The sequence below is a fragment of the Prinia subflava genome, chromosome 7 (assembly GCF_021018805.1).
Source record: "Prinia subflava isolate CZ2003 ecotype Zambia chromosome 7, Cam_Psub_1.2, whole genome shotgun sequence".
NCBI classification, from domain to species: Eukaryota; Metazoa; Chordata; class Aves; order Passeriformes; family Cisticolidae; genus Prinia; species Prinia subflava.
Window position 1 is genome coordinate 15,429,497 of NC_086253.1, and position 22,949 is coordinate 15,452,445.

Sequence of the window (22,949 nt, forward strand, 5' to 3'; positions counted from 1 at the left end):
CTGTCTGCCATTGTCCACAGAAATCAGAAAAAAAATGTATTTAATGGTGGCATAAGAAATGGTCAATTTAGAAAGGAGAAACTTTTATATTTTTTGTTCAAATTGTAAAGAAACAGACGACAACAACATCATGTCTCTTTTCCTCCTTCCAGATTTATCCTAGTCTGAGGGTATCTCTTCAAAGATTCAAGGCAATATGCTCCAGTGGTATGTAAATCAGCCTCATTCCACAGACTTAGAGGATTTGAAATGTACAAGTTGAGCTTATGTCCTTCAGAGAATATCTCAGTTTTATCCAGCTGATACTGAATTTAGAAAATAAGTTGCTAATGATACTACCCTCTTACTTCTACTGCCTATTATATTTTACATTATTTATTCCTAAATTACTGCATTTCTTATACAATAAATCAGAAGAGTAAACCATGTGCATACATTTTCATGTGTTTATTTTTCATTTTCTCTGAATGTTACCTAAAGTACCCACAAAAAAAATCAGAATCTTCCTTTCTCTCTTCCTATCTAATACTTCCAACTTCTACAGAGCCAGGATACTTTTTAGTATTGAAACAGATATTACAGATTTACTCAATTTAAAGAAAGGGCTTATCTGCATCTCTGCCATTCATTGTATCCTCTCCACTTTTCTATAAAAGAGATTTTTCTGCTACAGATCTTCACACTCAGACAAGGAAATCTCAGTAATGTTGGGGAAGGTGTATTCACTTCATGCTCTGATCTTGTAAAACAAAGAAGTAGTGACTGTATTGTGATAAATGCTAATAACTCACTTTTTGAAATTTATGAAAATTTAATAAAGAATAAAAATTGGTTACAAAAATTAATACAATAATAAAAGTTTAAAAAGTTTTCAGAGACAGGACAAATAATGAGGCAAATAAGAGCAAAGTAGGTAGCTCGGGTCTACCGTCCCCCCTCTTTCTTAGACAAAGGCTGAGAAGGAGAAGGGCCCTGTTAGAGAGAAGCTTCTCTATTTTTGAGGACTAACTTTAATGAATATGCATATTTTATCTAAGAAAAGCTTGTTTGCTACGAGCTTTTTGCAAGACCTTTGGCGTCTTGGAGTCTGGCTTAACTAGATAGCTTTGTGGATTCAAGGAGATATGCATGGTCTGGCTTGACTAGGGTGGTTTCGAGGAGATATGCATGGTCTGGATTGGTCAGGGTGGTTTCAAGGAGATATGCATCTTTCCCTCTGAAACATCTAAGAGGGGGTTTTAGTTTGGCTTGTTGTAATTGTTCTCTCTGTGTAGAAACTTCTGGGTTATCTTCTCTTTGCTCTTGAGCTAAGGACAATACTTTACACACACTTCTTACTTAGATTCAATGTTAAAAACTACATTTACTATATTATTTAAAATGTTAATATTGCATAACTTTTCTACCTAGCATATTACATATAGTAAATATCTGCGTAGAGCCACACACACAATATGCATTTTTCACAGTATCATAGGCTGAACTCCAAGAACATCCTCAAAGAAGTAGCTCAGAACTCTGCATCATCAGCAAAACGATAGTGGCAAGCAAGATGTGAGGGCAGATGGTGAAAACAGTTAAGGGCTGCCTTGAAGAACACAGCTGACTGGGCTGACCCTGCTTCCTGCAGAGTTCTGGGGCTCTCCTCTTCTAAAGGAAGAAAATCTTCTTTCCCATTAGAGAACAACTTCTGTTATTCTGTAATACTCCAAGTCTAGACCTTCGAGGTGTTTTCTTACCTAATATGCAAGATTGCTGTCACAGGGCTGGGGACATGTCTGGTAGGTGAGTTTATGTCATGTAAAGCACCAAAAGTATCCGAAGGAAGTTGAACTGTACAGCACAGAGCATGGCAGGGTGCTTCAATTTCAGCACAGTGCATCAGCATCCCTCCTGCACTCTGACCTTCTGTACCAAAAGCAGCTGTTTGGCAGATTTCCCATGACATGCCAACCTCTGAAACTGCATCTGACACATGATGCAACCAGGAAGGGTCTGCAGAGCTGTGCTGCAAGTGTATGAGATACACAGCAGTGAGGCTGGGCAGGCAAAGTGCAAGATGAGAACCAATGGCGAAAGTCTCATGGCTCAGCACTTAAAACTTCACAAGTGTAAAGAACACTTCATTAAATGGCACTTGTACAAGACTTCTGCAAGGGTCATACAAAGAACTTGATTCTTAAACTGCCAGCTCAGGTCTCTTATCTAACCTCCTTCATATCCATGCACTGAGCTATTATCAACCACAAGGAAAAAGGAGAATGTACTCTGTAAACACTCACTGGTACCAGTGGTGCCTGCTTGCTGTTCTCGTCACATTTCTGGGCAGGAAAGGTAAAATTCTGTTCAGCCAACAGATACATTTTACTTCACTCCTCCCTAAAGGAATACAAAGTCTAGTGTTCAAAGTGTTCTCCTAATGAGTTACTAATCATCTTAACTCTTTCTTTGAAGCTGTCAGCGTTATATCACTCCTACTTCAATTCTAAGCCTCTAAAACTGCTTTACTACTTAAAAAGTATTTGAATCAACATGATATTTAAAAGATCCTCCTCTCCCAAATTTTAAAGAATTGATAATTTTCACTTTCTCAGGAGAGATAGGGATTACAGTCTCATACCCTACCTGTATTCGCTCCTTCAGCTTCTGGGAATGCTTCTTCCTCTCATTTATCTTCTGGCTTTTCTCCTCTAGGTCTGCTTCCAACTTCTTTACCTGCTGCAGCAAAAAACCTTCCTCAGTCTCTGAGCCCTTCTTTTGCTCTATTTCTCTTTGCTGACAGTTTGTTTCTAATGACTGCTGCATGGCTTTTTTCAAAGTCTCTTTTTCTGTCTCACAAGGGGCTTGCAGTTTCCTTGTTTTCTGAGTATATTCTTCAGTTGTTTTCTGGTTCTCACCCTTCAGGTTTTCCATCTCATTTATTACAGTGTGTCTTTCCACGCTACATTTTTCATCTAAATTTACTTTTTTATCTAGATTTTCTCCTCTAAATGCTTTGCATTCATTTAGAAGTCCATCAAACTCCTGATTTAAATGTAGAAGTTTGTTTTCAAAGCCTGCATTGGTTTCCACTGTGTCTGTAGAAAGGCCCATCTGTGCTTGTTTCACTTCTGTTCTTGACTCCTTCTCTTCTGCTTGCTTTTTACACAATATTAACTCTGCCAAGGCTTCTTCCTTCAATCTCTTGTGTTGTGCTACTGCAATTTCAAGGGCCTGAATATGCTTTCTCAGTAACTGTTCTTCCTCAACTTTGCTTTTACACTGGAGAATTGTTTCTCTTGTTTGAGCAAGAATATTCTGAATTTCTTCTTCATGAGCCTCTCTCAGAGCCTGTATACTGTCCTCATATTCATCATTCTTAGTGTTCAGGGCATATATCACCTATCAAACAAGAAAAATAGAAAAGTAAAGTATCTTATGAATAGTAGCCATTCATCAAGTTACTGTATTTATCAAGGTGTTAAACACTAAAAGAGAATTACTGCTATAAATTGATATTTTTTTGGTGATGGTGGCTGTTTGTGTTGTAGGTTGTTGGGGGTTTTTTTGTTGTTTTTTGGGGGAGGGGGGTTGGGGGTTTTGTTTGTTTGTTTTTGTGAGGGTTTTTTGTTGTTTTTGTTTTTTTTCACTAGGAATAGAAGGGACAATTATAAACTAAAAAACCTTATAAAAAGGACGACAATACTGTGACAAACAATATTTTTTTTTCACTTTTTGTCAAAAATTTCTTTTTTATTCTAGATAAGTTGTCAGTTCATTTCACTATTTTGATCTCTAATACACAGAAGGAAGTTGAGTCCCTTCCCTAGCTGACTTCTTATTTGAAGCCCAGTTCATCTGACCTTCAGTGCAGCAGGACTACGAAAGGCAAAATTGCCTTTAGCATGACCAAGTGCTGGGGACCAGTAGTGGCAAATCTCAGCAGTGAAACCCGAGGTCCTCACATCCAGTTCATGTGGACCAAAATCACTTCTTGATGTAAATGAAAGTATGGAAAGTGATTTAAATTCTGCACTCCTGGCTGCAGTTAAAACACCAAGGAAGATGCACTCCTGGAATCACATTCCTTACAATCAATTTGGTCAGCATTTCAGGGCAGGTATTACCCAACTGCAAGCATATTTGACTTGATTCTGAGAAGTGTTCAGGCAATGTGTTTCAGGGGATTTTTCCCCATAATTTGAGTAACAGCTATAAATCTCAAAATAGCTTTTAGCAAATTCAAGCAAGTCTCTGCTGACAATAAGTAATTTTTCCAAACAACTGATTTTAGCCCTCTAATGTTTTATTTTCTTTTACAAAATGCAGAATAATAATTCTCATGACTGTAAGACCTTATTACCCTAAGCAGGGTAATATAACATACAATAACATACACCAAATATCACTCACAGAAGCTGTTGTAAAAGCACCTTACTTTTGCTTCAAAGAGAAAATGCTATTAGAAGCTCACAGTATCCTGAAATGAAGAGTAAACGCCTCAGTTAAATTTACAGCTACATATAATTGCACAACAGAATAAATGCCTTGAAAAGCCACATGCTTGTCTTTTCAGACATCCACTAGGTCTGAAAAGGTCCACAGATGGGGGCTAATCCAGTTTCTACTGGACACAGTTATCTAACTCAAGGAGAGCAAGATATTATGTATGAAGCTTTTTAACTTGCTTGGTTGGTTAGGGTTTTTTAGGGATAAATTACTGCTCTAAAAAACTAGGTTTGGAATTTGTACACAAGTTTTGACAGATATTTTCAGTCTTGCCTGAGCCCACAGAAGTTAATTAAAAGATTCTTATACAATGTTTGAGAAAATCATAGCCTTAAGTAAGTAGAGAAATAAATACAGAAACAATGTCACAATTAATTCTTTAATTATGCAAGAGCTCTGGCCCTATAATCTTCAAGCCTTTATCAGGGCAAGTCTCAATTGAGAGTCCAGTAAGTGTCTTGACCAGAATAAGTGTCACAAGCCTGCAATGTGTTATATAAGTCCAGAAGATGTCTTCAGAATTACTGAATTTGCTTATCTATGTCCAACCACTTTTTGATCTATCTGTATATGAATAACATATTGAATTTCAGTCAACCATAAATTAAAGCAAATACACAAATATATCTTCTGTATAGTCAACTTCCTCCCTGGCAGTCATAAATTAGGTACAGAAGCCTTAAAAAGTCACAAATACAAAACATGGTATTTCTCAATAAACATTTACAAAACAGAGTAACAGCATCATATTTCAGAAGAATATCAGACAAGAAGTTATTGTCTACATTTAGATAGGTATATTTTGGGGCCTTAGATTACAAGTCGTGAATTCTTCTCTGTTATTTTTAACCATTTTCCTTTGAAATGGAAAGAGTTACAGTATAGTGAGCAAATTTCTTCATCTCCCTAACTAAAATCATTCTATGAACAGTTACTATCTACTCCAGAGACAGACATAAAAACTCCAAGAAGATTATTCTTGCCCCCATTTTCCACACTGACTAGTAATGAATGATCAGTAATTAGGTTGGGTAACTCTTCAGTTAACTAGGTCAGATGCTGATGATCATTTTTCTGTATTTCATTCCACCAGTAAAACAGGAATGAACATTTAGCCTTTGTGACTCAGACTTTCACTCAATGACAAATTTATCTAGTAAATTACCATGGCCTGTCTCATGCTATGTTGTGTTCAGGATTCCTCTAAAATCTGACTTAATCATAGAGGTTTCCCAAATTCCACTAAGCATTAGACTACCACCAGCACCTTAGGTGAGTTATCTAAAACAATGGAAGAATCTGACCTCCCTGCCCCATCCATTAATCTTACACCTCTGTTCAATACTGGCTAGAACCACAACGAAACATTTTCATTTGCATGCCCTTAAATTTAATCTTCAAGCTTGAGTGCTGAAACGGACTCCTCCATATCTTAACCTTCTTAAAAGATTTAATTTTGAGACGGCTGCTGCTCTCTACTTTATGAAATTTAAGCCCTTCACATGTGCCTTTCACTCCCTACTGAATATAGCTCCTATATTCCTATTCTAGATACCTCATTTTGAAGACTGGAGTTATATGAGATGAATCCAGTGCTTTATGTGCTGAAAGGGAAAATATTGAAAAATTATTTCAGACCTGTACATTGTGAGTATACACTAATGTGATATAAATCCCTTAAAAGCTGTGTTGATAAACAGCTTTTAAAAAGTAGCTCTAAAACTGATCATTTGACAGTACAGACAGAACAGCTTGCAAATGAAAAGAGCACATCATCGCTCTTGGAGTCACTACCATAATACCAATGGCTTCTGCCTCCATACAATTCTCCAAAACCAAATGGACTGGGGAACACTGTACTGAATTTATAGCACCTGAGTGTTCTATGGCAGGTTGGTAAAAATATTATTACACACATACACTTGAATATTAACAGTGCAGTGAATCTGAATATATGTTATTTGTCCTATTCTATCTGCCAAATGCTGTAAATCTAAATAGCATTTCCTTTCTCATTTTCCTTATGGTGATATAAAACAACAACCAAACAAAGATACAGAAAAAGTTCAACTGCACCTTAACAGTGAATACAGAGTTAAAGCATTCAAACCAAAAATTAATCTCTACCTACAGTAGTTTTAAATACTATTCTTAGAGGAACCTGACCATCATCATGAAAAAAGTGGTTTTAGCAGGTTGCTTTTCAGGCTGAATAAGAAGTAAGACAATTTGGTATGGAAGGTAAGGAGTGAGGATGTTAAGATGAATCAAAGAAAAGCAAAAGATCATAAATGTTCCTCCTTCCTGACAAGAAAACCACAAAGAGTTAAGAGAAAAAAAAAATAAAAAAATAAAAGGCCCTGGACAAAGGTGCCAAACAGGATACTCCCAGCAGCACTCAACACAAAGCAGGGAAGGAGACAAATTTCTGTTACTGAGGAAGAAGTTTGCTAGAGAGTCATTGATGCCAGGTGACTGTATGCATCATCTCTTTTTTGCTGGTAACAACATCTTGTCTTATCTAACAGGTAAATTTGTTTCTTTGAACTCATCTTGTCACTTGCCGAGCAGAGTGAGGTACTGATAAATACACCAGCCTTAAATGGTCTCTTTAAAAGGAAAGGACGGAGAAATTATCAAAAATAACTTCAGTTATTTAAACAAATGGCTCCTCTACCCCTTAGCCTCCATTGTCACCAGCTCTACAGGCTTTCTAGAAAATAAACTCACCTCCCACAACTTATTAATTAATACTGTAATGAGTCTCTCATGTTCTAACACTGAAGAATAATGTCTTTTAATTAAGGTACAGGCCTAGGCTATGATTACCTACATTGCTGATCCAATTTTACACCTATGCTGATTTCATACATGGGTGATAAATGATACTGCTGTAAGGAATGACCTGGGACCTAAAGAAGTGTTTCAGCTCTCACCTTGCACTCTCTGTGCTTCCCTGAAAGCACAGGAATAATTACATGCATCCAAATATTTGCAGCAACTGTTCATAATGCAAACACATATGTAGTGTTGTGTAGTATGAGAGAAGCTTTAAAAAAAGTCACTCCAAACATCCTAAAGTGTTTCAGAAGAGGTGCATGGCTTGTATCCTACACCAGAATGAATCCTTATTATAGTAATAAGAAAGGATTTTGCTCCAGAAGGTGCTCTTTTATTTCATGGTATAGAATCCATATCCTTTCATCCATGATAATAAAGCCCTTCAGACCCTGGAAGAGTGAAGTGGTGCAGCACAGAGGTAGCCAATGGCTCTGTACAAAATCCACCTGGGTCCAGATGATCTGAAGTCTCTTGGGCAGGAGCTCATGGTGCAATGTCTCACCCTCCTGAATGTCTCAGGCTTGCCTCATCTAGAGATTCACAGTAGAAGAGGGCAAGATGATCTTGCATTCTTCAAATTTGAATATATCACCTCTTTTCCTACACTACCATGTATTACAGTCAGTCCAAAAAATACAAATAAAAACTAAAATGTATCAAGAAACATAAGCATTAAATGTCTACAGGTTTCTAATATATTTTGGTACATTTTTTGACTCTTTCTGCCACTCCCTTTGTTCCCCCCTCCCCCCCTTAGTTTAAATTTAATACAAGAAAATAACACAGGTACATTTATTTGGTCGTGTTTTTTACCTTTTTTATTTTTCTGCTTGGTGTAGTGTAATACTGAACACGGAAAATGGTAATTTAGTGGTTTATGTACTGCACACAATCTCTCAAGTGAGACCTAACATAAAATGAGCTCTGGCCTAAATTTTACTAAAGAGACATCCAGCTGTCCCTCCTTTGTATCTTACAGTTTTTAATAAGTTACAAGAATAATTGCCAGGCAAATTAACAATTTGGAAGGTAAAGCTATATTGCAAGAATATTTCCACAACCAGAGCAGGTGCTAAAAAAGGCACCAATAATTTCAGCAAAGAAAAAATATGCTGTAGAACCACAAAAGCTAATTGGGAGTCCAGGAAATGTCTTGACTGCAGTAAGTGTCACAAATCTAATCTGTATAAACCCTAGAAACATCTCCAGAATTACGGAATTTGTTTGTCTATGTCTAACCACTTTCTGGGCTATCTGTATATGAACAACATACTGGGCACCAATATTACACCCCAACAAGTTCAGCAAAGCAAAAATATATTGTAGAATCACAGAAGTTAATTCTAGAAATAGACTCCTCTACTGGGAGAATACCATGCACTTTATTTGTGAAATTTCTTCTGGAACTGTTCCATAACATTTATTCAACTTTAATCCCTTCTTTTTACACTGGTCACAAATCCATCTGCTATGACTGGCTGTAAGCAGTGCCTCCTCAGCATGGCAAGAAGTAGGTCTTCCTAAACAGTTAAGAAAGCATTAAAGACTTCTTCAGATGTGACATGGAAATTTTGAGAGAAAATGGTTGTTCTGAAACACAGCTGCCACATAAGGAAGTCTGAAGAGGCCACTAGCAATTACTGCAAGGAAATGTCCACAGAAACCCTACACATCACATTCTCAGGAAGATGTTTCCTGCATATGAGATGGGATTCATCTCACTCAGCATTGTCCATTGTGTCACCACAGGTCTAATCCAGGTTAGCCAAAGGAGAAAGACAGCTGACTCCAAAGGACAATGTTTCCCGTCCCAATGCAGGTGTCTAAATCAGGTGATGCAAGTGAAATGGATTGCTTCATGGGTTTATATCCTATCTGCATACCCTGCTTCCAGCTTCTCCCTCTTCTACAGAGCTGAGAATGTCCTATGCAAAGGGAAAAAGTTTCCTTTCTCAGAGGCTGAAACTGATAAATTGTCTGTTCTCCAGGTTTTCTCTCCATCTTGCCCTGACGTCTCACTTTATACTGACTCCATTTCTATATACCCACTTCATGCTGTTTTACCAACAGTTTACAAACCAAAACAGATATTGAATGTTCATTAACTGGATGCAGTTTATTTTGCCTTCCATCTATATTCCTTATTTCCTTCCATTTTGTTTAGATGTTTATGACTCCCTTGGAATTAGTGCAATCTATTAACTTTAATATGTTTTCTTTTTACTTCCAGGTCATTACTTACTATGTGAAACAATGCAAGATCTAGCCCAGATCTTGGCAGTACCTGCCTCCCTACATTATGATGTTGTAAACCTTTTTTACAATTCCTGGCTCATGCTGTATCTTTTATGTCAAAAACCTTCTCTACATAAATTTGAAATAATTTTTCAAAACTTAAATAGAGAACACACTATTTTTTTTTTTAGATTCTGTGTGCAATTAAGAGCTAGAATAAATAAAATCAGTGAGCATGACATTTACATGAAATACATTTCTACTACTTTGAATCCCTGAGGTGATTCAAATTCATCTTGAGTGTATTTATTAGGTTAAGCTGTATTCAAATGTTGTCAGAGGATCACATTATTTTTCAGTATAAGCTAAATTAGGTAAAATGTCTATCTATTAAAAACCACAAAACTAGATGAAAGATTATGCTCAGACACTGAAAAATCAGTGTCAATTAACACACACACATATGCAGGCAAGCAGAAAGGCCAATTTGTTTGATTTCAGAATTCTTTCTCTTTACATTTTGCAATCTCTGTCTTGGTGAAATACTTAACTCCTTAAGATCTCAAATACCCCCATAAATCTTAGGCTATTACAGTCTTGGACAAGCTCAGCTTTATCTTAGAAAGCTCTGTCAGATGTATAATGTGCAAGAAACAGAGGATCTGTCTGACAAACTTATGTCCTCTGTCCATTGCTGTCACTGTAGACCAGGTAAATTTTTAGTACACAAATGAAGTCAAATTCTGTGTCAGTAGAAGGAAAAGAAAAAAGACCTTATTTGCACTAAATTCTCTGATAATTTAGCTGGTTTTTGTTACATATCAAGCTCTTCTAGGACATAAACCTAACTTAAACTCATAGAAGTTTGATCTCAATTATGCTTCAAAAATATGACCTAATGCATTTCATGAACCAGATTTAAATACAGTGGTGACAGAATTAATTAGCCAAATTAACACTCTATTTTGTGAAATGTTTCATTACATCCCAGACTTTAAAGAGTCTAAATTGCAGACCTATGTTTAGTGCTTTCAAAAATTTTGTTTGGTTGGGGCTTTTTTTAATTATTCTAGATATTTACCTGAAATTTTATGCTTCCAAAATACCTTCTGATTTGAAGATTATAATAAAACAACATTATCCAATTTCACAAGAAATACAGTACCCACAGAGAGCTTGTCAAGCTCTCACTTGATTCCCATCTTTCCAAGTATTTACTTTAAGTATTGTAGAATTTGGAAGTCCTGCAAATATAAGTTGTAAAACTCTTGATTTAAATACAGCTCAAGGTGGAAGAGATTTTTCCCAAACAATTACATGGTTTTGTAGAGACAAATATTATAATTTATTTAAAACACAATATTTATTGCAAGTTTTGTTCTTTATGTAAATCTGGGAGAAGCATAGATAAAATGAATCCTGTTTCTTCCTAATACAAACTAAAGCATTACACAGATTGGATCAAATTCTTACTCTCCTGTAGTTTGCATTCTCAGAGAGGATTTTTTAAAATTTAAAAGATTTCTTTATACCTTCTAGATACTTTGCTAATTAAGAAAAGAAACCATTACAACCCTCAGGTATCTATGAATTTATAATACCAGTTTCTGCTACAACAGGCACCAAAATTTAAGTTCTTGCTGCTGTAAGCAAATTCAACTAAAAGATCGCAGGGATTCAAGAAGTGATTGTAAAATGTGTTGAATAAAAATCCAGTTAGGGCGAGGAAGCATCAAGATACTCTGCCAATCTCTGGAAAATCTCACACATCAACAAAGGCAATGAAACTTTAGAGAAGAACACCAGATGCCTGTCATGCTCCTGGAACTCTCTGGGCACCACCACAATCAGGTTATTGTCCCAGACAGGACTCAGCATTGTGTTTTTCAAAAGATATTTCTCCTTCAGTTTCTCTCCTTATTTTCAAAGCAGCATCACTGGACCCCAAGTCAACACAATGTTATGAAGCTAAAGTGCTACATAATAATATACACCATAATACTACACGGTTACTTATGCACCCAGGACATTTTTACACAAACATTTGTAACAGTAAAAATGGAGCTAGATCAAATACAGCCACTATTCACATTCCTATTTCAGGAAGATGTTCTTATTAAGCATATGCTGGACGCCTTCTGGGATTGCATCAATGATTACAAAATCAGGAAAGTTTGACCACCATTTATCATCAGAAAAAGTGGAAGCAGTCTACAAAGAGTGTAGTGGCAATGCATGGAGTTGCATTGCAATGTCCTGTAGTCTACAGAAAATTCATTATTTTTAGGAAATACTAAGGCATATCAGTATTTTAGTAAAAACATTTCAACATCGTAAAACACGTAAAAGTACTAGCTATAGTTCCTAACCGCCTTGTTATCAAATTCTAGTAGTTCTCTCTTGCTGAATGAAAAAAAAAAAGTAAAATAATCAACTTCAGGCTGATATTTACATTTAAAGGTAGCTCTTCTATAACCCTCTAAGAGGGTTATATAGTTACAACCAGTCGGTGCATAGTCACAGCCAGATGCTGGAGCTTCCAAAGAGAACTAAAACAGAAGACTTCTCTAGTTGTAACCTGTTCTAAGTTAAAACTGTTTATTTTAAGTGCCTGAAATCCAAGTCAGACAAAGTTCTGAATGACAACCACATTAAAAACATGTAATCTTCATTCAGAAGAATTTCACGCAGGTCATTAACTTAAGAAAAAAAAGAAGAAAAATCCCTATTTGAAAGCAGACAGTTAGTTTGTAGCTTCTTTATGCAACAAAGGCAATATTTCCTCCGTAACAGAGCTGTGTGTCTTCTGCTGTCTCTAGGCTTTAGAAGACAAATGAATATACAAGAAGACAAATTAAATAAAATGCTATGTTTGAGTTATTGTGCCCCACTGGAGGAGTTGGATAAATTAACTCAGACTTGATACTGCACTAACTACATTCACAGACTTCCTGCCAGTTTAAGCACAAGCCAAAAAAAACCCCTCAAAACTCACATGCCTACCTGTTCCTACTTAAAAACACAGGTTAAGTAGTTCTCAGAACCAGACTAAAGACAGTCTAGTTGTGTACAGGCAGGAAAAACAGTGAGACAATTAATGTGTTTAAGATATGACTGTAGAGGTGGCAACAGAGGGAGTTTTACCTCAGTGTTCCAGCTGTTTTAATAAAATAAAGAAAATCCTTTAACTAATGAGGACAGGGCTGCTGGGAGTGGGGGGAAGAACATGATATTTTATGGAAAAAAAGTATTTTGTATACAATGTTCAATGCTGGAGTGTTCAAAAGCCTAAAATACATAGCTCAAAATATTTACATGAGAATGTCTTCTACTGACTTGGCACTGACTTCTAATTTGGGTATAATTTTCAGAATTGTAAAACACTGGCATGTACACACTGGCTAAAGGAAATATTAGGAGAGAGGTACTATTATAATGTCACTGAAAAAGGTACAAGCTGTAAGTTTGCAATTTTCTTTTGTGCAATTAATGGATCATTAGATATTTTATTACCTATTGCCTGTAATCTGCATATTAATAATAGGCAAATCATTAACTAGGATTCGTTGATAAAGAAACTTGAATTTATTATGTACTCTCCATTATAAAGTAGTCTTGAGTTGTCAGTTACTAAGACCATCAGATTTTCTGTGAACTTGATATAATTAGTGCCAAATTTGTATGGTAAAGAAGTAATTCCATACACAGATGCCATTCTTATCCCTTGTATTAATTTAAATTATAATTTCTAGCTATCCAAACAAGATACTAGGCTTTTTCTTAATAGAAGTATGGCTTTAATACTGCTTTTTATAGCCATCAACAGAATTTTTCGACATTGCACATGCATTTCATAATCCAGGAGTTCCTTTTGAAGGAGGAACTTTCTGTAAGGAAAAACATGGTAATGAAAAGTTAAGAAATCTTAGCCTGCACATTCTTGTCAGCTCATAGGCAAAAATAATGCCAGCTTTGAAATCCTGACAGCAAATTGTACACAAAAATCATGAAGACAAATACATCAGAAAGTACTTGGGGATATGGATGGCTGATTTTTTGGTCTTGTTAGCACATAATTTAAGCAATTTTATAAATAGATTCTATTTGCCTACATGGAAATAATTTTTTTTATATTCTTTTCCCAAAGAACAAAATACTGTTGCTCCAAAAGCATGATCCTAGTTTTTATTCTATTCTACTTTGCTTCGTTTTTGTAGAATATTGAGTATGTCTCTAGAGAGCTGAGATCAAAAAGCTTCAAGCACACAGGAGAGCTCTGGTGCATAATAACTAACTGCACAACAGCTGAACTACTGTAAGCACTGCTTACTGAGCACTGTTAACACATCACAGCAAACAAGGTCAATAAACTTAAACTACTTGAAAAAGGCAACATTTTTCAACAGGAACATGAGTAGACCACACAAGTGCTCTGTTAGAGTTATCCAGCCTCCAGAATGGTGCCTCCAGAATGAACCATTAAAATTTGATCATATTTCATGTCTAAAACCAAGAAATGGCTGATAGCTTTATGGCAAATAAAGCAGGAAAGGTTAAAAGATCTAATATATAGCCCTGCTACAAGACACTGAAGTGGTGTAACAGTCTGTGCCCTCACACATGCATCAGGTCACCTGCTAATTCTCCAGTAAATTTCCACCCACAAGAGTGAAGCTAACAGAACTAAATATGAGTATATATTGTTTTGCAGAAGTCAGCCATACCTCCCTTAAACACGAGAGGGTTTTGCTTTTCTGGCTGACTTTCCACTGAAGCTTATTAAATAATGGTCCTATTTTCCACCTTGCTGACTGAGCTGAGGGGCTAAACCTCCAAGAGACTGCTGGTGATAGGCAGTCAGAACGTGTAACATTTTGAACTGCTCCACACAGAGTCATTAAGGAACATCTGCCTATGCTGCTGTTTCTGGAAGAGGAACACACTTGCTTCCCTTTGACATTTCCTTCCCCTAAAGGGAAAAAAGTGCTTTTTACCAGCAATTAACTTTTCCTTGCATCAGCACTCTTTTCCTCTGTTACAATTCACAGTATCCAACACATATACAGAAAATTCTTGTCAGACTACTTGAATTTTTTTTTTAGTAACAATCTACTTGATACTCCAATTTAAAATGTGCTTCTTACAAGGCTCCCAGATTTGCAATATAGAACCCATTATTGGTATTACTTACTAACTACTACAAAGTCATGCATTCTGCTACAATCGAATACAATACAAATACACCAAATTTAAGCGAAGTGAGCTACAAAAAAACTAGTGGTCTGTAGCCCAAAGCAAACAAAACATCACTAAAGGTTTGTATTTTTTGCAGCTACAGCCAAAAATGTGCAGAACAGAAAAAAATGCATAACTGAAGGTATGAAAACTTCCTAGATGTCACCTTTTCAAAAGCAGAAATAGCAGTAGAGTGGGAGCAGCTCTCAGAGTCCCTGTCCAAATTACCTGTTGGGATTCCATGGATCCCTGTATTTCCCTAACCAACACCTTAAGACATAATCAGCACTACATGCAAGGATAGAAATTCATCACCTGGCCCAGTTTGGTTCCTGTTGATACCATTACACACTTTGCCTTTGAGAGTAGGAAGAGGCCCCTAGTGACTATGAAGCAAAGAGAATGGAAGTCAAGATAGCTTATACCTAATTTACATATTTTGTACTCATCTCACCCAGCACAACATTGAGTGGATGAATAATGAGATCATTATCTCCTCATCAATGAAAACCTAAAAAAAAGGAGCTCTCAAAATTCCTAAGCCAAAAATTATTATAACAAATTTCCCATATAGCCATTTTTCAGCTGATCTGGTGCCAGATTTTGCTTCTTACATGCTTGCTGTTGTTACTTCATTAGTCTACACGGAATTCAGAAGGGAAAGCATGTGATTTAAATTCCAGTTGTGCCATGAATTCACTGTAAGTGTAGTGTTATTGCAGAGAAAATTGCTTCTTAAAAGCTACAATCCAAACCAGATTTGCGTTTCAGAAGTCTTTTGAGCTTCAGGTATAAATCACCTTTATTTCAGATAACTCAAAAGCATCTAGAGGGGAAACTCTATCAAAACTAAAGAAATCAACCCACACATACTTTAACAGTAGAAATTTAGCAAAAGACATCTGAAAAAACTACTGCAATAAAATCATGCAATGTATGGGCAAAAAGTAAGGATCTTGTTGTGCACAAATACTGTTAAACAAAAATACAATCAAAGAACCTGTAAAGTAGGTATTAGTATAGTACAGGAAGTATAATATAGGAAGTATATGTAATAAGAGGTAGCTTTTGTTTATATATTGATGCACATGATGCACATCACCATGCACAGTTATCATGACATGAGAATGATGGCACTGTAACTAGTAACCCATTCTAACTTGAGTATCTGAATAGCTTCTTATTCTTTGACCTGTATTTTTAGTCATTGTTTCATTGCTAGTAAGTCTGTATCCATTGCAGTGAGGTTACAGAACAGGTAAAAGCTGTATTAGTAAACAAGGGTAGTAAATAGTTTTTTTCTCACTGACTAAGATGCAGCATAAGAAAGGTTAATAGATAACTGCCATTTCCTTCATATTTTCTCTTATTTCTTAACATGGTGTGGAAAATATCGAGCAGTTCAGTATTGACTAAAAGTTTCAAGTACAATGTAGCAGGTAATTTAGTCCTGTCCCTTCTCCAACTCCTTTTACAAACGTCATTTAAAGTAGCTCTTCTTATGCACATCATGCACATCAGCTGCGAGTCAGAGTATTGGTGTACTGTAGTACCACGCGTTGGCTGCAGCTTTGCAACAATATTACTTGAGAACACATAAAACGCAAATTACATGCAGTATTCGTGATTCTGGAAGAAAAGCAGATACCGTCAATCCCTCTCAACAGCTCGCAGACAAACCCCGCGTGTTGGCGGAGCTGGAGCTCTCCTGGTTACGGTGGCACGGTAACTGGAGCAGCTCCGTGCGAGGCGTCCATCGTCCGCCACAAAGGCAGCCCCGAGGCCGGGCCGCAGCCCCGCGGGGCAGCTGTGTGCAGGGAAGTTCGCGCACACCGGTGCTCTCGGCAACAGCCTAAAAAGAGAGGACCCGCTTCCCTTCCCTCCTCGCAGACAGGGGCATCAGAGGAGACAATTCCCTGACATCCCCGGCCAGGGCAGCCTCACCTCCCTGGAAAGATTGCAACAGCGAGACTTACCTTAGTGAGCTGGGCAATCTTCTTGCACATTTTCATGTGCATTTCCCGGTTGCACTCCTCTGCCAAGCTGCTGCGAGCGGCTTTAGATCCATTGCAAGTCCCGGGCTGATGAATGTTGTTTATGCCAGAGGCCATTAGGCTGGAATTTTAATCACGTCTGTCTGCGTGCGCTGCGAGTAGCGCGGTGCGGCCCCGCTCCCCCCCCGGCTGCGCGCACCCACAGCCCCCGGCGCGGCAGAACTTCAGCCCGGCAGGGCACGCTCCGGCCGCCGCCGCTCCCCCTTGCTGCAGATGTCCCAGACCTTCAGCAGAACACCCAGGCGGGCAAGCAGAGAACAGCTTGTGCAAACGTCCTGATTGGGATTTTTTTCCCTCCCCTTCTCTTTAAATGGTTGAGCTTCCGCCAGGAGAAGACGCCAGCCCCTGGGTGCTACGAATTCCCCGCTGGAGACGCTGAACCAGCCTAGAGGCAACAGCACAGGCATTGCCGGGGGTCGGCTGTAGTACAGCTTGCCTGAAGATTAAATCATGCCGCCTTCTTAAGTGTCAGAGGACTGCAGAGGTCATCTGAGAAGAGAGTGTTGGCACCTTTCATAAATTCTGTTAATTTGGCAATCCTCTGTAAACCAGGATGGGCCCACAAGTGATGAAGAAAACCTTTGTTCAGTTTTTGCTGCTGTGTTGAAAGCAGAATGGGAGCCAAGGGCACAGCCGAGCCCAGGAGCTGTGTCCAGGATCCAGTCTGCCTGCTTTAGCCAAGGAGACTGTTCCCTTCAGTTACACTAAATGCACTGGAAAGGTGCCTGAAGAAAACTGACAGTATTATAGGTCTTTTTTTTTTTTTTCCTTCTAATGTGCACACTGTTTCAAAGAGATCAGGCCTGGACGTGTAAAATAAAGGGACAGAAAAGGCAGAAAAATAGACTTACACAGAAAAGCAAGCTATTAAGATAATGGGATTTTTTAAGAGAATGCTTCAGTGAAGTGTTATGCAAGAAGAACATTGTTGTGAACATGTTTAAACAAGTCTAGAAGAGAAGTAAGAGAAGAAGGAGAAGACCAAGCAGGGTGAAGTAAGAGAGGTAGAAAAGAGGAAAGGGGAGAAACAAAGGTAAGGGAAGCCAAGAGCTGCCCAAGACCCCTTTGATGTGTCACTGAAGCCAGCACAAGAGACCCCATGGGCCTGCCGAGGGCTCCACCTCAGGCCCCGCTGACTTGCAGGCAGCCAGAGGGGCCTGAGGCTGCTTCTGCCCTGCTGCCGTACCTGGGAAGGCAGGCAGCTTCCCAGCCTCATCTACTGCAGTACCTGCCATCCTTCTTGGGTGAGCAGCTGCCACTTTGCTAGTGGTGGGTTTTAAAAAAGAGCTTCCTGGGGACTATCAGAATTGAGGAGGAGGATTATCTGGTGTCAATTAATGGTAGGGCAGAAGGAAAACAGAAAAACCTTGGTGAGGGCAGAGACAAAGAACTGGTAAGAATAACACTCCTAAATGGAAAAAATCAGGGCAGAAGAATAACTACACGGCAGTGGGGAGAAGGAACACTATAAAGATGTAAGGAAATAAGACCTTGAGACAGGGAAACCAAACCCTTGATTGCCAGGAGAAAAGGAGAGACTCTAAATCTCCAGAGGCAGAAAGAATCTTCACTCCCAGAATGAGGAAGGCTGAGAAATGCAATGTACAAATGAAAATGATCACAGTTGCTGCGAGATGCTAAGCAGGGAAATTATGTTTAGCCCAGAAAGAATATTAATAAGAAGTAATATTAAGAAAGAATATTAATAAGACTATTAAGAAGAAAAGGCAAGAAAGAGACCCTTGCACAAAGGAACGACAAAGTACCGTTTCTTTATTCACTGGCACTAGTGTCCAAGATGCTGCTGGAACTTCTTCTGTGACTAGGACATAGGGACATGCCACTGCTAATTGTCTGATATTTGCTAAGACATGTACTCACACATGAGTTTATGTCAGTTAATATTTTATATTACCTTCTCTATCTGGTCATCAATTTGAGAAAAAGCCTAGGAATTTAATTATATGTAAGATTTTGATTAAATCCAAAGCTTATTAGGACAATCAAGAGAAGAACAAGGGTTGGAGCAAATTCCTAACACACCTCAGAAAAATAGAACAAACTAAATGAAAATAGAAAACAAATTAAGAAAATTGCAAAAGCTTTTACTAGTACTTGCAAGAAGTTACCTGTGTGATCATACAGGTGGACAGTAACATTTATTAAACACTGGATCTGATTGTTCTATTAAACACTGGATCTGGATGCAGGGGTGGATAGGGACTTAAGACCCCCTTATGGGCAGAGCAGAGCAGAGCAGCACAGATCTTCAGATACGTGGAAAAATGAATAAACTACCGAGCTATCTTCAAGAAAGCTGTTTATGAATTTTGGGGCATTAGAGGGAAAGAACTTTAGACTTTGGTACAAGATGATGTTTTAGCAGAACATAATTTGTCACTGATGAGGTATTCTCAGTCCAGACAAGACTTTTTAGGCGATACTTCAAACTCTGGAAAACTTTCAATCAGATCTCATGCACCAGAAAATGCAACAGAACATAAATTCACAGGTGACTCAAGTTCATTACTTTCATTACTCAGAAAAACCCAACTTAGTTGCAATAACAGAATTTCAGCAGATAATGCCAGAATGTTTCAATGAGCATTTAGGGTTTTGGGGTTTTTTTCTTGTAACTGATCTAGGAATCACCTATAAATAAGATAACAAAACAAGGATGTCACAAAACATAATCTAAATGTGTACTGTACAAATATGGGGTTTGTGAGAATCACATGGGACACAAGTAAATTACAGAATGTATCTGACCTTGGGGCAGTAGATGGCAAAATTTTAAAATAAAAATCAAAAATCTAACCAGAAAATGCATATACTTCTGCTTGAATTATTATTGCTGCATTAGTTTTTGGTAAATTGGGAGAGAAGATGGTCATGTCACTACAGTTTTTATAAGACTGATTATCTGTACACAGGTTTGCAGCTTTGCTGTTCAGATATATTAACTAATTTCCTTTCCAGTAAAAAAAAAACATACATGCACAAAAGACTATAAACCTTCCATTCTTGATACCTCCTGCTTGTTGAACACACAGACTATATAACTTATGCAATCTCCTGACTAGCTACTAGTTACTATTAAAAGTGCCATACCCTCAAATTCCAAGACATAAAAAATATATTCCCATTGCAAATACATAGATTTTCACCTTTGTTTAACATATTGCAAACAGCTGTCCTAAAACACAATTAATACAGCCCAATTCTTTCACACTTCATCTGAATACCAGTGCTCAATGAGATTTTTTTTTTTTTTAATATTCAAAAATAATGTTAAACTGATTGCCTGGATTACCTTCTACTGCTGTTTGCCTTTGGAAATGGTAGAACAAAAGTCATTAACTGTCATATTATGTCAGAACTCATGGCATGGGGCCGTGGGCAACCTGAGCTAGTGGGTGGCATCCCTGCCCTTGCAGCAGCGGGGTGCCAGTAGGAATTCATGCTCTTCAAGGTCCCTGCCAAGCCAAACCTTCCTTGATTCTATGTTTCAAATGAAAAAGCTGAGTTACTAAGAGTGACTTAAAACTTCTCAAGTTATTGTGTCAACAAAGGAAGACACACCCCTAAGTGAGATTCTAATTCAATTCCTATATCACTACCCTCATTTTTTATCTCCACTTACACTCACTTTGGTTCTAGAGTAGCTTTTTGGTCCCAGAACAGAGAATCCAGGAACCATTTTCTCTTCTTTTGGCAAGGGTAAAAAAAAAAAAAGGAAATAAGAATAAAAATAACAGTCAGAAGACTCAGAAAAGTTATGCTGCTCACCTAATTCCCTATTCCATTTCCAATAAAAGTTGTTTTGGGATTGAGTGCAAAAAAAAATGACAAATTTAAAGTCTTGCCACCGATACATCTTGGGTAATTGTCCATACTATACTTGGGTAATTGTCCATATTATACATAATTACATATAAAATATTATATATAACTACTTTATATTTTTAATTTCTTCCCACCTCATAAAACAGACAGGATTCTAAAAACAGCAGAAGGGCTACAGATTTCCTCATTGACTGAAAACAGTAACTATTCAAAAATGTATATACAATTTTACAGCAGGCTTTCATATATACAAGTTTTGGAGGAATGTGGTGGACAGAAGCTCAGATTCTATTGCATAATGATGGCTTGATTATGGATGAAACATTACTATATTCATGTTTTAAATATGGAAATTGGAAGCAACCAGACAAATCAGATATAAAAGCCCTTGAACATCTAACAGGACAGCAACTTCCATTTTTTGCTACTTCCATTTTTTATCCAGTGGCTTACATCTAATATTACCACAATATTACTGGCATGCAGTAAGTTTGGCTTACCCCGTGGCATTGTATTTGCTCATGTAACAGGACCAACAAAGGAAAGAGAAAGCATCTAGAACAGTGAGTCAGAAGTAGATCATGGCAGATAAGGTCACTACTTCAAAGGACAAGGAAAAAAGCTGGAATTAATAGAGTACATTACCCTCCAGGGCCCAGAGCACCATCCAAGGTTCAGAGTTTCATCATTCTTTTCCAGATGGAACTGTGAAATCCCACTGGCTATAACCTCTGGGCCTTCATTACATCCTTGCCCTCCTACTCAGTCATTATATCCATCCCTCAGGAAGCAGCTGGTCCTCTCTGAGCCCTTAGAATTAGCTCAGCACAGAACTGAAGGCACAGGATGGAGCTGGAAGGGATTCCTGGGCCCACAGGCAAAGGATGTGTGTGGCTCCAGGCCTCACATGAGGCAGGTCAGGCTCATTAAAACTGATTAGTGCAGTCAAGGCCCTGAAAAATAAGCTGTAAAAACTATGATAGCAACACTTTTATCAGTTGAACAAGGTATCTGGTATCACAAAAAAAGGCCAGCATTTGTGATCCTACTTCAGAATGTTATTTACCTACACATGAAATATCAATTGTACTGAGAATTTTCAATTTCTATCTGTAAACACAGAGCCTAGCAGAAATATTTAAAGCAGTCTGAAGAAATAAATCTCACATCTTAGATTAAATCCACAGTAAGGGACTATAAGGTATTCTCCAGGGAAGGTCTTCTGTAGACCTGAGATGCAGGTAGGCACAACTGGGATGCTAAACATGTGAATCAAAAATCATTAGGTTTACATTATGATTTCACTTAAAATAAATGTCTCGTGTTTTTAATGCCACAAGAATCACAAAGGTTTATCTGCTCATCTTTCTGTTTGCACCTTCTTGTCCACGGACGGGGTTCTATTGCAGAAAAAAAATCTATATGAAGGTAATTATCCAGTAAAAATACATTAAATAGAAAGATTGTTACACATTGTATTTCCATACAAAATTTAACCTTTAAAAAGAAGTACAACTCATTGATGATTTGCAGTTGATTATAGTGGTTTTGTAGAGTGACTATTTCTCCAATATAAAATGAAAACTTTTAGAAAAATTTTAGCATGTAAGTGTTAACATGTAGTGTATTTGTGCATATAGAATCAATATTTCCTGGTACAGAAGGTGATTAGGCCTGATCTTTATATTTTAGAAGTTAATAAAAACATAAATTTCACCTTTAAAATGGAGTTATCTTGTCTAAATATACACAAATGCATGGTGGTATAATATGTCAGGGGGGAAAAAAAGCCCTCTGCCACATATTTAAATTATTTTAGTATTTATTTTTATCTCTAAAAGAAAATACTTTGTCTCCAGCTGCTGCCCTCCATTCTTCACATACAGCTCATATATATCCCATAATCCTTGACACCATTGTAAGGAGAAGATAATTCCAATTATTTGGTTGATTAAAATCTGCTTCTTAAATAAAACACTAGGAAGATTCAGATCTAGAACAAGGCTGACCCCTAGTGTTTTTCTTTTTTTTTTTTTTTTTTAGTTAGACAAGAATGACCCTTCTTCAAGATAGGTCCTGCCTATTTGACCTATTGTCATTTGATGGTTTGTCACCTGTCCTTACTAAATAGCTGTCTTCCCTTGAGGTCCATAAGGCACTTTTTTTTCTTAAAGCCCAAACACATAGGGACATCATAGACCTTAAGTTCCTGCTGTCCACGGCTTGAGTTCATTTTGAATGCTGTCTATA

At 37.5% G+C, this 22,949-nt stretch overlaps 1 protein-coding gene across 3 annotated transcripts in view; it reads right to left on the reverse strand.

Moving 5' to 3' along the window:
• Window positions 1-18,053, reverse strand: part of FAM184B (family with sequence similarity 184 member B) — a 40,999-nt gene extending 22,946 nt beyond the window's left edge. For 2 of the 3 annotated variants that reach the window (XM_063401674.1, XM_063401673.1), the window contains exons 1-2: window positions 16,776-18,053; window positions 2,626-3,381 (exon numbers count right to left, since the gene is read on the reverse strand). In XM_063401674.1, coding sequence (XP_063257744.1) covers window positions 2,626-3,381; window positions 16,776-16,910 — 891 coding nt within the window. In that variant the 5' untranslated portion in view covers window positions 16,911-18,053. The remainder of the gene's footprint in view (window positions 1-2,625; window positions 3,382-16,775) is intronic. The other variant, XM_063401675.1, reaches the window with a different exon arrangement.
• Window positions 18,054-22,949: the final 4,896 nt, after the last annotated feature.